Source organism: Salvelinus alpinus, chromosome 27 (genome assembly GCF_045679555.1).
Source record: "Salvelinus alpinus chromosome 27, SLU_Salpinus.1, whole genome shotgun sequence".
Taxonomy (NCBI): Eukaryota; Metazoa; Chordata; class Actinopteri; order Salmoniformes; family Salmonidae; genus Salvelinus; species Salvelinus alpinus.
Window position 1 is genome coordinate 4,612,581 of NC_092112.1, and position 14,244 is coordinate 4,626,824.

The 14,244-nt window shown below is 42.0% G+C and overlaps 1 protein-coding gene across 2 annotated transcripts in view; it reads left to right on the forward strand.

Moving 5' to 3' along the window:
- The first annotated feature begins 293 nt into the window (after positions 1–293).
- LOC139555909 (PH-interacting protein-like) overlaps positions 294–14,244 on the forward strand; it is a 142,184-nt gene continuing 128,233 nt past the window's right edge. For both annotated transcript variants that reach the window (XM_071369272.1, XM_071369273.1), the window contains exons 1-5: positions 294–3,025; positions 3,136–3,194; positions 3,281–3,310; positions 3,464–3,523; positions 12,144–12,294. In XM_071369272.1, the coding sequence (XP_071225373.1) occupies positions 2,986–3,025; positions 3,136–3,194; positions 3,281–3,310; positions 3,464–3,523; positions 12,144–12,294 (340 nt within the window). In that variant the 5' untranslated portion in view covers positions 294–2,985. The remainder of the gene's footprint in view (positions 3,026–3,135; positions 3,195–3,280; positions 3,311–3,463; positions 3,524–12,143; positions 12,295–14,244) is intronic.

Consider the following 14,244-nt stretch of genomic DNA (forward strand, 5'->3'; position numbering starts at 1 on the left):
CCTCTATCCTCTTACCCCCTCCATCCCTCTATCCTCTTACCCCCTCCATCCCTCTATCCTCTTACCCCCTCCAACCCTCTATCCTCTTACCCCCTCCATCCCTCTTACCCCTTCCATCCCTCTTACCCCCTCCATCCCTCTATCCCCTTACCCCCTCCATCCCTCTATCCCCTTACCCCCTCCATCCCTCTATCCTCTTACCCCCTCCATCCCTCTATCCCCTTACCCCCTCCATCCCCTTACCCCCTCCATCCCTCTATCCTCTTACCCCCTCCATCCCTTTTACCCCCTCCAACCCTCTATCCTCTTACCCCCTCCAACCCTCTATCCTCTTATTGGAGAGTTATACTATTATTGAAGAATTACACAATAACCATTTAAAAATAGATGATTTAAAATCAATCATTCTACTATACTATATAACTACTTCTGTAGTCTATAATGATTAGAATGTCAGTCTCAAAGGCTCAAAGATCTGGGCCAGACAGGTGAAAGCCAGCATCAAGCCCTTGTGGTCCTGAAACAGATCTGGGCCAGACAGGTGAAAGCCAGCATCAAGCCGTTGTGGTCCTGAAACAGATCTGGGCCAGACAGGTGAAAGCCAGCATCAAGCCGTTGTGGTCCTGAAACAGATCTGGGCCAGACAGGTGAAAGCCAGCATCAAGCCGTTGTGGTCCTGAAACAGATCTGGGCCAGACAGGTGAAAGCCAGCATCAAGCCGTTGTGGTCCTGAAACAGATCTGGGCCAGACAGGTGAAAGCCAGCATCAAGCCCTTGTGGTCCTGAAACAGATCTGGGCCCTGCTCAGCTCTTTCTGCTAGAGCTGCACCTACAGGCTAATAGTACTGGGGAACACATTCCAATGCTTTGTTTCAGTTTGTTTATGTAAAATGTAAATACATGTCACGCTGATTAGCCAATTATGGACCTGTGGTTCTCGCTGAAAAACGGGAAATATTTTTTGGGGGGAATGTATGTCATGTATAGCTTTGTGGAGTTTCAGATAACTTGATTATGTAGCGTATGTACATCTAGGGGAAGTGGAAAGGCCACCCTTGATGTCGCCAATGACGCAAGCCAGGTTTCTTATTTCACTGTGGGAAAGAAAAAAAATCTGGACGAACTGAAAAAGTTGAATGTCAGATAAACTTGGAGTTGTAAAGCACAGTACTTGTTGTTTAGTTGCCTGAATTGGTTTCTGTTTCAGTTCTGTCTAAACGCAACCATGCAATGACACCAAACGCTGCATTACTAACATGGCTGCTGCTTTTAGTCTGAATAATGTCACTACAAGACCGTCACACAACACTAGCGGGGGTTCGGGAATGATAACAACCCTACAAACACCCAGTGAGATACAGGCTGTTACTCTACCTCATTTTATTCCCATCTAAGGGTCTCATTTTTTAGCCATCTATTTTCTGTGTTTGAGGGGTGCAAAATCCCCCTCACTCAACTCTCGCTGGGTTGATTGCTTTCATTTGACCCCCCCCGTTATACTGCTATTGGCACACTTGTTAAATTATGCGACAGAATGTGACAACAGTAATTAATGAGGAAGTCTAGACAGCGCAGGTGAGTGCAGGTAGGCCAAGACAGAGCAATGTTTTGGGTGGTTGTAGCTCGATTCCACTCTCTATGTTCATATATGCAAATACAGCCATTGTATTTATGTAAATTAAGCACATATCATTTTATTTGAATACTATAAAAAATACCTGATACCATTATAAAATGTATATATATATATGAGTCAATTAGAATAGAAAATGTGACATTTTACAATAAATTCAATACATGCATTCCCACCCAAATCCCTGAACTCATTCAGTATTTGTCCATGCCAGTAAAATGGCACTATTATTCAGTAAATATCTGATGGATTTTAAAAATTCAAAAAGTTTGGAGTATCTTCATGGTGTATTTATTTTAATTGTTTTTAAAACTATTTAGCCATTTTTGACGACCCTCGCTACTTTTAAATCGGGCGTAAAGACAACATAACCTATACAACAACAACTAATTTAAACGGTATGTTTCTATAAATGTATGTGTTCAAGATCCGTCTGCCATTCGACGTGGATTCATGTAACTCACGAGGTTTTGGTTTCATTCATTAGGGTACATTCCCCTCCTCAACCCCTTCCCCCATTTTACTGCTGGGAGCGGGGCTGAGTAGACACACGCAGCGGAGACAAATGGAGGAAAAACCCAACGGCTCCGGGAGTGGGTGTGTTGTTTCAGACACGTTGTTAGTTACACAATAACGACACCACCATAAACCCACAGCAATGACGACCGAATAACAAACAAAACGACGTGGAAAATGTTACAACAGCACGATAATCACAACAATAGTCTCTCCAATGCACTGTTTGTGAGATACGTCTCGCTAACTTGATCTGACGACATTTTATACGATCATAATCTTCATAAACAGCTACGCGTAACGGTTACTTTGTAAACCGTTTGTAAACCAAAACCCCCCCCCCCCACTGTAAATAAGAGTGTAAAACATGAGTGTATCGAACCAGTGGTCATGTCGTTACAATGTAACAACCATTTTCTGTGACACGCTGGTCTCTCCGCTCCAGTGTTGCTGCTGCCTCCCTTCCACGTCCCGTGTCTACAGCAGCCTGCACTACTTGCTCTTCCTGCGCAGAGGCTTGCGCTGTTACAGGGAGGAGGGGTGGCGGAGGGACGACCATTTACAACTACTTTCACCGTGTCGTTATCGCCCCGATGTGTTATACAAACCTTCGAGTGACTCTCACAGCAGTTATTGAGGTGTTATCGATGCGATGTGTCGTGGAGGGTTGAGCCCGTCGGAGGGCCTATTTGACGGAAGCGCGGAGGGGTTTGTATGGTGGCCGGGCCTGGCTGTTTAGCGGTGGTACGGTCCTGAATGGAGGAAGTGTTTTCCTGCGGGGTAAACAGTGACAGCTATAGGGCAGACTCCCTCAGCCCCCTAAAAACAAATCGAAAATGGATTCAGACAGTAAACTGGTCGCCCAGCTGAATTCTGGTGAGTAGAGTGAGCTGAATATGTGACATATAGATGTTATAATTCTCTCCAGTCGCTCCGGCGCCCTCCCCTGTAGCTAACCCGCTCCGTCCTCTCTCTCGCCCCTACAGAACTCTACTTCCTAATCGCCCGCTTTCTACAGTCTGGACCGTGCCAGAACGCAGCAGAGGTGGGTCCGATGGTATTTTAGGATTATTTATTATATTCCCAGGTTTGTCTCGGTGTGTGATTTTGAGTTTTTAAATCTATTTCCAGACGTTGATTCGGGAGGTGGAGGAGAAGGAGGTGAGTCGTGTATCTATGCTCGCCTCGCATCAAGCTGCTCTCTCTGCACTTTCTCATGTTGATTTTAAGCAGATTTCTCATTTAATGTTTAAAAACACAAATAGACGAGTTGATAGTGTTAGTGATCGGAACTGAACTGTGCATTTCCTGTAGCTACTGCCCACACGACGGGACTGGACGGGGAAGGAGCACCCAGGGAGATACGAAGATTTGGTAAGGCTCCTCTATAACTGAGAAAAAGTTTTTTAGAGAGAGCAAAATAAAAATTGAATTTCCCGCAATTTTTAAATCAGGAAAAAAAAAAGTCAAAAGGATTGTACCGAGAAAAGCTGAAACTAACCCGGCCCAGAGGAGGCAATGAGTGTTGTCCTGGTCCATCGGGGACCCTGGGTTGAGAGTTTGGTGACAGGCATGTCCAAAACATTTAAATAGTAGAGAAAATGTGTGTGAAATGTTGGTACGTCATGAGTGTTGTGGCGTTGGATCGCGCGGGGGAGGGACTCCTGCGCCACAGCTTGCACGAGATGAAGGCGCCCAGCTCCTGCTGTAGAGAGAGAGCCTTGGTGTGTGTGTGTGTGTGTGGCTAAAACACACAAGCAGCGGGACGAGGCAAAACACTGCTTTTAGGAGAATATAAACAGTCATATCAGAAAGCACTGGAAAATAAAAATGTCCTTTTAAAGAGAGTTTTATCAGAAGGAGAGTGGCAGGAGGGGGAGAGAGAGGAGTGTGTGTTATCTCAGGACTGAAGGAGAGGGGGAGACAGGGGTGACATGTGGTAATATTGAGCTTAAATCTAATTATTATGGCTTTATTAATTAATCGACTAATTAGGTCAATTACATGGTGATTTTACATAATGCTATTGCGCACTGCATGAATAACATCATGCAATGTCAATATAATACATATTTTAGAGTTTTGAGATCAAGCGTTTAGATATTTTTAAAACTTTTATATTTCTGGCAAATTATCATAACCTTAATCTTTTTTAAATCCTATTTTCCATGACAATGTTTTTATAAAATATTTTTTTACATCATCTGTAGCCTACAGTCATCATGATCTTTTGCAGACTCGACTAAAACTAAATCTATACATTTATAGAACAACAATATTGACAGTGTATCTGTCTACTTCCCCCTCCTCCTCTCCTCTCCTTGCTCTGCCATTTCTCCCTCCGCCAGTGAGCGGGGGTTGTGATGCGGCTGGCCGGGCCTACTGTCTCAGTCCTTCACTGCTTCATCTTAAGATGCGACATGTTCTTAAAGGTGAACTATGCAGAAATCGCTCCGCCATTTCCTGGTTGCTAAAATTCTAATAGTTTGCCTAATTTCAGTTTATGTGACAAAACAAGCGAGTATAATGTAGAGAATCATTGTACCATCTAAACCGCTATGAAATATATTTTCCATAAACCAAAATATTGTATTTTCAGCTGTCTGAAGCTGGTGTACACAACCTAAAATAATTGACTAAAAATTTAACTTAATAACAGGAATCATAGAAATAGAGCACATAGAACAGATCAACCTCTTCATAGACTGGCTTTTAATGAGAATGACAGATCTATAACACATAGAACAGATCTACCTCTTGTTAGACTGGCTTTTAATGAGAATGGCAGATCTATAACACATAGAACAGATCAACCTCTTCATAGACTTGCTTTTAATAAGAATGACAGATCTATAACACATAGAACAGATCTACCTCTTGTTAGACTGGCTTTTAATGAGAATGGCAGATCTATAACACATAGAACAGATCAACCTCTTCATAGACTGGCTTTTAATGAGAATGGCAGATCTATAACACATAGAACAGATCAACCTCTTCATAGACTTGCTTTTAATAAGAATGACAGATCTATAACACATAGAACAGATCTACCTCTTGTTAGACTGGCTTTTAATGAGAATGGCAGATCTATAACACATAGAACAGATCAACCTCTTCATAGACTGGCTTTTAATGAGAATGGCAGATCTATAACACATAGAACAGATCAACCTCTTCATAGACTTGCTTTTAATAAGAATGACAGATCTATAACACATAGAACAGAGCAACCTCTTCATAGACTTGCTTTTAATGAGAATGACAGATCTATAACACATAGAACAGATCATATATTTATAACAATAACAATAATTTATATATTAATAACAACAATTATGGTAATTATTATGATGATATTATTATGATGGTCAACGTTTTCTCACTCTAATAGATGTATTTTGTCATTATGAACCATGATCCATGATGACAACAATAGTAATGTAGAGATGATGGTGATATTAGTGAGAATGATGATAGTGATAATAGTAATGATTATGGTGATATTAGTGATAATGATAGTGCTATTAGTGATAATTATGTGATATTAGTGATTCTAATGATGACAGTGGTATTTGTGATGCTAATGATGATAGTGATATTAGTGATAATAATAATGATGGTGATATTAGTGATAATAATAATGATTATGGTGATATTAGTAATACTAATAATGATGATAGTGATATTAGTGATATTGATGACGATAGTGAATAATGATGATGATAGTGATATAAGTGATAATAACAATACTAATGATGATAGTGATATTAGTGATAATGCTGATATTGCTGTTAGTGATAATAATGATGATAGTGATATTAGTGATAATATTAATGATGATTTTGCTATTACTGACGATAATGATAGTGACATAAGTGATAATAATGATGATAACCGTGATATTAGTGATAATGATGATGATAGTGAGATTAGTGATACTAATAGTTATGGTAGTGAGATTAGTGATAATAATAATGATGATAGTGATATTAGTGATAATAATGATGACAATAATAATGCTATTCATGATAATACTGATAATGATGATACTAATAATGCTATTAGTGATAATAATAATGATGATGATAATAGTGATATTAATGATGCTGATAGTGATATTAGTGATAATAATGATGATAGTGATATTAGCGATACTGATTATGTTAGTGATAGTGTCGATGATAATGATGATAGTGATAATGATTATGATAGTGATGTTAGTGATAATGATGATGATAGTGATATTAGTTATAATTATGATGATAGTGATATTAGTGATAATAATGATGATATTAATGTTAGTGATAATGACAGTGATATTAGTGATACTAATGATGATAGTGATCATACTGATGATGTTAGTGATAATGATGATAGTGATATTAGTGATGATAATGATGGTAGTGCTAATAATGATAATAGTGATATTAGTGATAATGATGATGATAGTGGTGTTAGTGATAATGATAGTGATATTAGTGATAATGATAGGGATATTAGTGATAATGATGATGACAGTGATACTGATAATATTGATGTTAGTGATAATGATGATGATAGTGATATTAGTGATAATGATGATACTAGTGATGTTAGTGATAATGATGATGATAGTGATATTAGTGATGATAATGATGATAGTGATATTAGTGATAATGATGATACTAGTGATGTTAGTGATACTGATGTTAGTGATAATAATGATGATGATGATAATAGTGATATTAATGATGATGATAGTGATATTAGTGATACTGATTATGTTAGTGATGTTAGTGATAATGATGATGATAGTGATATTAGTTATAATTATGATGATAGTGATGTTAGTGATAATAATGATGCTAGTAATGTTAGTGATAATGATGATGACAGTGATATTAGTGATACTAATGATAATAATATTAGTGATACTAATTATGATAGTGATGTTAGTGATAATAATGATGATGTTAGTGATAATGATGGTGATAGTGATATTAGTGATGATACTGATGGTAGTGCTAATAATGATAATAGTGATATTAGTGATAATGATGATGATAGTGGTGTTAGTGATAATGATGATGATAGTGATATTAGTGATAATAATGATGTTTGTGATAATAATTATGATAGTGATACTAGTGATACTAGTGATGATAGTGATAATAATGATGATAGTGATATTAGTGATAATAATGATGATAGTGATATTAGTGATAATGATGATGATAGTGATGTTAGTGATAATGATGACGATAGTGATATTAAATCAAATCAAATCAAACTTTATTTGTCACATAACATGCTTACATGCTTACTTACAAGCCCTTAACCAACAGTGCAGTTCAAGAAGAGTTAAGAAAATATTTACCAAGTAGATTAAAATAAAAAGTAATAATAAAAAGTAACACAATAAGAATAACAATAACGAGTCTATATACAGGGGACACCGGCACCGAGTCAATGTGCAGTGGTACAGGCTAGTTGAGGTAATCTGTACATGTAGGTGGGGGCGGGGGGGAGGGGTCAACTTGGGTGACTGGAGTCTCTGACAATTTTATGGTCTTTCCTCTGACACCGCCTATTATATAGGTCCTGGATGGCAGGAAGCTTAGCCCCAGTGATATACTGAGCTGTTCGCACTATCCTCTGTAGCGCCTTACGGTCAGATGCCGAGCAGTTGCCATACCAGGCGGTGATGCAACCGTTCAGGATGCTCTCGATGGTGCTCCACTACAGCCCTGTCGATGTTAATGGGGGCCTGTTCAGCCCTCATTTTCCTGTTGTCCACGATCAGCTCCTTTGTCTTGCTCACATTGAGGGGGAGGTTGTTGTCCTGGCACCACACTGCCAGTTCTCTGACCTCCTCCCTATTGGCCGTTTCATCGTTGTCGGTGATCAGGCCTTCCACTATTGTGTCTTCAGCAAACTTAGTGATGGTGTTGGAATCGTGTTTGGCCACGCAGTCGTGGGTGAGCAGGGAATACAGGAGGGGACTAAGTACACACAACTGAGGGGCCCCAGTTTTAAGGATCAGCGTGGCAGAAGTGTTGTTGCCTACTCTTACCACCTGGGGGCGGCCTGTCAGGAAGTCCAGGATCCAGTTGCATGGCTACCGATGTGAGTGCCACGGGGCGGTAATCATTTAGGCAGGTTACCTTCGCTTTCTTGGGCATAAGGACTATGGTGGTCTGCTTGAAACATGTAGGTATTACAGACTCGGTCAGGGAGAGGTTGAAAATGTCAGTGAAGACACTTGACAGTTGGTCTGCGCATGCTTTGAGTACATGACATGAGTACATGTCTCGTGCATGCTTCAGTGTTGCTTGCCTCGAAGTGAGCATAAAAGGCATTTAGCTCGTCTGGTAGGCTCGCGTCACTGGGCAGCTCGCGTCTGGGTTTCCCTTTGTAGTCCATAATAGTTTTCAAGTCCTGCCACATCCGACAAGCATCAGAGCCAGTGTAGAAGGATTCAATCTTAATCCTGTATTGATGCTTTGCCTGTTTGATGGTTCGTCTGAGGGCATAGCGGGATTTCTTATAAGCGTCCGGATTAGTGTCCCGCTCCTTGAAAGCGGCAGCTCTAGCATTTAGCTCGATGTGGATGTTGCCTGTAATCCATGGCTTCTGGTCGGGGTATGTACGTACAGTCACTGTGGGGACGACATCATCGATGCACTTATTGATTAAGCCGATGACTGATGTGGTGTGCTCCTCAATGCCGTTGGATGAATCCCGGAACATATTCCAGTCTGTGCTAGCAAAACAGTCCTGTAGCATAGCATCCGCGCCATCTGACCACTTCCGTATTGAGCGAGTCACTGGTACTTCCTGCTTTAGTTTTTGCTTGTAAGCAGGAATCAGGAGGATATAATTATGGTCAGATTTGTCAAATGGAGAGCAGGGGAGAGCTTTGTATGCATCTCGTGTAGAGGAGGTCTAAGATGTTTTTCCCCCTGGTTGCACATGTGACATGCTGGTAAAACTGATTACAGTTTGCCTGCATTAAAGTCCCCGGCCACTAGGAGCGCCGCTTCTGGATGAGCGTTTTCTTGTTTGTTTATGGCCTTATACAGCTGGTTGAGTGCGGTCTTAGTACCAGCATCGTTTTGTGGTGGTATAAAGACGGCTACGAATAATACAGATGAGAACTCTCTTGGTAGATAGTGTGGTCTGCAGCTTATCATAAGGTACTCTACCTCAGGTGAGCAATACCTCGAGACTCCCTTAGATATCACGCACCAGCTGTTATTGACAAATAGACACACACCCCCACCCCTCGTCTTACCAGAGGTAGCGTCTCTGTTCTGCCGGTGCATGGAAAATCCCGCTAGCTCTATATTGTCCGTATCTTTGTTCAGCCACTTCTCGGTGAAACATAAGATGTTACAGTTTTTAATGTCCCGTTGGATAATTTTAAATCGTAGGTCATCAATTTTATTGTCCAATGATTGCACGTTAGCAAGAAGAATGGAAGGCAATGGGAGTTTTCTCTCTCGCCTTACGGATTCTCAGGAGGCCGATCTGAGGCCTCTTTTCCGCCGTCTTTTCTTCGCGCAAAAGGCGTGGATCTGGGCCTGTTCCAGTGAATGCAGGATATCCTTCTCATCGGACTCGTTAATGGAAAAACTTTCTTCCGGTCCGCAGTGAGTAATCGCTTTTCTGATGTCCGTAAGTTTATTTCCGGTCATAAGAGACGTTAGCAGCAACATTATGTACAAAAATAAGTAAAAAATAAGTTACACAAAATGCAATAACAAAATAGCACAATTGGTTGGGAGAATGTAAAATGTCAGCCATGTTCTTCGGCGCCATCTTAACAACATTATCATTATTATATTAGTGATGATGATGATGATAATGATGGTTTTATTAGCTACCATACACACATACACACATGCTCTATGCATTCCTCTGCCACACGGCGAGTATTTTCACTTATAGTTTTATTAATGAGTGTGTTCTTATTAAACGGATCACGTCTGCAGACCAATGAGATAATGTTAAAGGCAATTAAAGGTTCATTAATTGGTGTGTGTGTGTGCGCACAGTGGAGTGCTGGTGCAGAATGTACAGATAACAGAGGAGAGGGAGACGGACGGAGAGGGAGTGTGTCTACTTGGGCAGCAGAGCGGCTCGGTGTGTGTGTGTCTAATTGGGCAGCAGAGCGGCTCGGTGTGTGTGTGTGTGTGTTTAATTGGGCAGCAGAGTGGCTCGGTGTGTGTGTGTGTGTGTTTAATTGGGCAGCAGAGCGGCTCGGTGTGTGTGTCTTTCTAATTGGGCAGCAGAGCGGCTCGGTGTGTGTGTGTGTGTCTAATTGGGCAGCAGAGCGGCTTGGTGTGTGTGTGTCTAATTGGGCAGCAGAGCGGCTCGGTGTGTGTGTGTGTGTGTTTAATTGGGCAGCAGAGTGGCTCGGTGTGTGTGTGTGTTTAATTGGGCAGCAGAGCGGCTCGGTGTGTGTGTGTCTAATTGGGCAGCAGAGTGGCTCGGTGTGTGTGTGTGTGTGTTTAATTGGGCAGCAGAGTGGCTCGGTGTGTGTGTGTGTGTTTAATTGGGCAGCAGAGTGGCTCGGTGTGTGTGTGTGTTTAATTGGGCAGCAGAGCGGCTCGGTGTGTGTGTGTGTGTGTGTGTGTGTGTGTGTGTGTGTGTGTGTGTGTGTGTGTGTGTGTGTGTCTAATTGGGCAGCGGAGCGGCTCAGTGTGTGTGTGTGTCTAATTGGGCGGCAGAGCGGCTCGGTGTGTGTGTGTGTAATTGGGCAGCAGAGTGGCTCGGTGTGTGTGTGTGTGTGTGTGTGTGTGTCTAATTGGGCAGCAGAGCGGCTCGGTGTGTGTGTGTCTAATTGGGCAGCAGAGCGGCTCGGTGTGTGTGTGTGTTATTGGGCAGCAGAGCGGCTCGGTGTGTGTGTGTGTGTGTGTGTGTGTCTAATTGGGCAGCAGAGCGGCTCGGTGTGTGTGTGTGTGTGTGTGTGTGTGTGTGTTGGCAGCAGAGCGGCTCGGTGTGTGTGTGTGTGTGTGTGTGTGTGTGTGTGTGTGTGTGTGTGTGTGTGTGTGTGTGTGTGTGTGTGTGTGTGTGTCTAATTGGGCAGCAGAGCGGCTCAGTGTGTGTGTGTGTGTGTGTGTGTGTGTCTAATTGGGCAGCAGAGCGGCTCAGTGTGTGTGTGTGTCTAATTGGGCGGCAGAGCGGCTCGGTGTGTGTGTGTGTGTGTGTGTGTGTGTGTGTGTGTGTGTGTGTGTGTGTGTGTGTGTGTGTGTGTGTGTGTGTGTGTGTGTGTGTGTGTGTGTGTGTGTGTGTGTGTGTGTGTGTGTGTGTGTCTAATTGGGCAGCAGAGCGGCTCAGTGTGTGTGTGTGTCTAATTGGGCGGCAGAGCGTCTCGGTGTGTGTGTGTGTGTGTGTGTGTGTGTGTGTGTGTGTGTCTAATTGGGCAGCAGAGCGGCACGGTGTGTGTGTGTGTGTGTGTCTAATTGGGCAGTAGAGCTGCACGGTGTGTGTGTGCCGTCTGAAAAGTAGGCCAGGCATTTTAAGAAGATGTCTTTGCTGTGTACAACATCTACATATGTATTTGTACTGAATGTATTTGTACTGAATGTATTTGTACTGAATGTAATTGTACTGAATGTAATTGTACTGAATGTATTTGTACTGAATGTAATTGTACTGAATGTAATTGTACTGAATGTATTTGTACTGAATGTAATTGTACTGAATGTATTTGTACTGAATGTAATTGTACTGAATGTAATTGTACTGAATGTAATTGTACTGAATGTAATTGTACTGAATGTAATTATATGGAGAATAGGGAACACTGTAGTCATACTGACCTTACTGTTGTAATGGCTGGTCAGCTTTTACCCATAACCTGATTTGTGTGTGTGTGTGTGTGTGTGTGTGTGTGTGTGTGTGTGTGTGTGTGTGTGTGTGTGTGTGTGTGTGTGTGTGTGTGTGTGTGTGTGTGTGTGTGTGTGTGTGTGTGTGTGTGTGTGTGTGTGTGTGTGTGTGTGTGCAGGTGAAGCTGTATGGCCACATCAGTCCGGACCACCTGCTGCAGGTGTGCCAGAGAGTGTGTCCTCTTCTGGAGAAGGAGGTTCCTGCCAGCGTCCCCGGGGTCCACAGTCTGCTGGGGGCGGGGCGACAGAGCCTGCTACGCACCAATAAGAGTCAGTACTGTAATCACATGACATGTTAGCCTGCTACGCACCAAAAAGAGTCAGTTTAAAGGTTTTGTTCACATTGGCTACCGAGAGCGTACATATATAGGCTACTGGGTGCATATATAGTCTGCTAGGTACATATATAGCCTACTGGGTACATATATAAGCTACTGGGTGCATATATAGCCTACTGGGTACATATATAGCCTACTGGGTACATATATAGACTACTGGGTACATATATAGGCTACTGGGTGCATATATAGCCTACTGGGTACATATATAGTCTGCTAGGTACATATATAGCCTACTGGGTACATATATAGGCTACTGGGTGCATATATAGCCTACTGGGTACATATATAGCCTACTGGGTACATATATAGCCTACTGGGTACATATATAGTCTGCTAGGTACATATATAGCCTGCTGGGTACATATATAGCCTACTGGGTACATATATAGCCTACTGGGTACATATATAGTCTGCTAGGTACATATATAGCCTGCTAGGTACATATATAGACTACTGGGTACATATATAGCCTACTGGGTACATATATAGCCTACTGGGTACATATATAGCCTGCTAGGTACATATATAGCCTGCTGGGTACATATATAGCCTGCTGGGTACATATATAGCCTACTGGTTACATATATGGCCTGCTGGGTACATATATAGTCTACTGGGTACATATATAGCCTACTGGGTACATTTATAGCCTACTGGGTACATTTATAGCCTGCTGGGTACATATATAGTCTACTGGGTACATATATAGCCTACTGGTTACATATATAGCCTGCTGGGTACATATATAGCCTGCTAGGTACATATATAGCCTACTGGGTACATACAGTTGAAGTAGGAAGTTTACATCCACCTTAGCCAAATACATTTAAACTCAGTTTTTCACAATTCCTGACATTTAATCCTAGTAAAAATTCCCTGTCCTTGGTCAGTTAGGATCACCACTTTATTTAAGAATGTGAAATGTCAGAATAATAGTAGAGAGAATGATTTATTTCAGCTTTTAGTTCTTTCATCACATTCCCAGTGGGTCAGAAGTACATACACTCAATCAGTATTTGGTAGCATTGCCTTTAAATTGTTTAACTTGTGTCAAACGTTTCGGGTTGCCTTCCACAAGCTTCCCCACAATAAGTTGGGTGAATTTTGGCCCATTCCTCCTGACAGAGCTGGTGTAACTGAGTCAGGTTTGTAGGCCTCCTTGCTCACACATGCTTTTTCAGTTCTGCCCAAACATTTTCTATAGGATTAAGGTCAGGGCTTTGTGATGGCCACTCCAATACCTTGACATTGTCCTGAAGCCATTTTGTCACAACTTTGGAAGTATGCTTGGGGTCATTGTCCATTTGAAAGACCCATTTGCGACCAAGCTTTAACTTCCTGACTGATGTCTTGAGATGTTGCTTAAGTATATCCACATAATTTTACTACTTCATGATGCCATCTATTTTGTGAGGTGCATCAGTCCCTCCTGCAGTAAAGCACCCCCACAACATGATGCTGCCACCCCCGTGCTTCACGGTTGGGATGGTGTTCTTCGGCTTGCAAGCCTCCCCCTTTTTTTCCTCCAAACATAACGATGGTCATTATGGCCAAACAGTTCTATTTTTGTTTCATCAGACCAGAGGACATTTCTCCAAAAAGTACGATCTTTGTCCCCATGTGCAGTTTCAAACCGCAGTCTGGCTTTTTTTATGACGGTTTTGGAGCAGTGGCTTCTTCCTTGTTGAGCGGCCTTTCAGGTTATGTCGATATAGGACTTGTTTTACTGTGGATATACATACTTAAAACATTGCAGACCTCCACAAGTCTGGTTCATCCTTGGGAGCGTTTTCCAAACGCCTGAAGGTACCATGTTCTGCTTTAGTGACCTTTGATCTATTTTCAGCTGCCCCCCCAAAACCATTGTTTTCAATGTGTG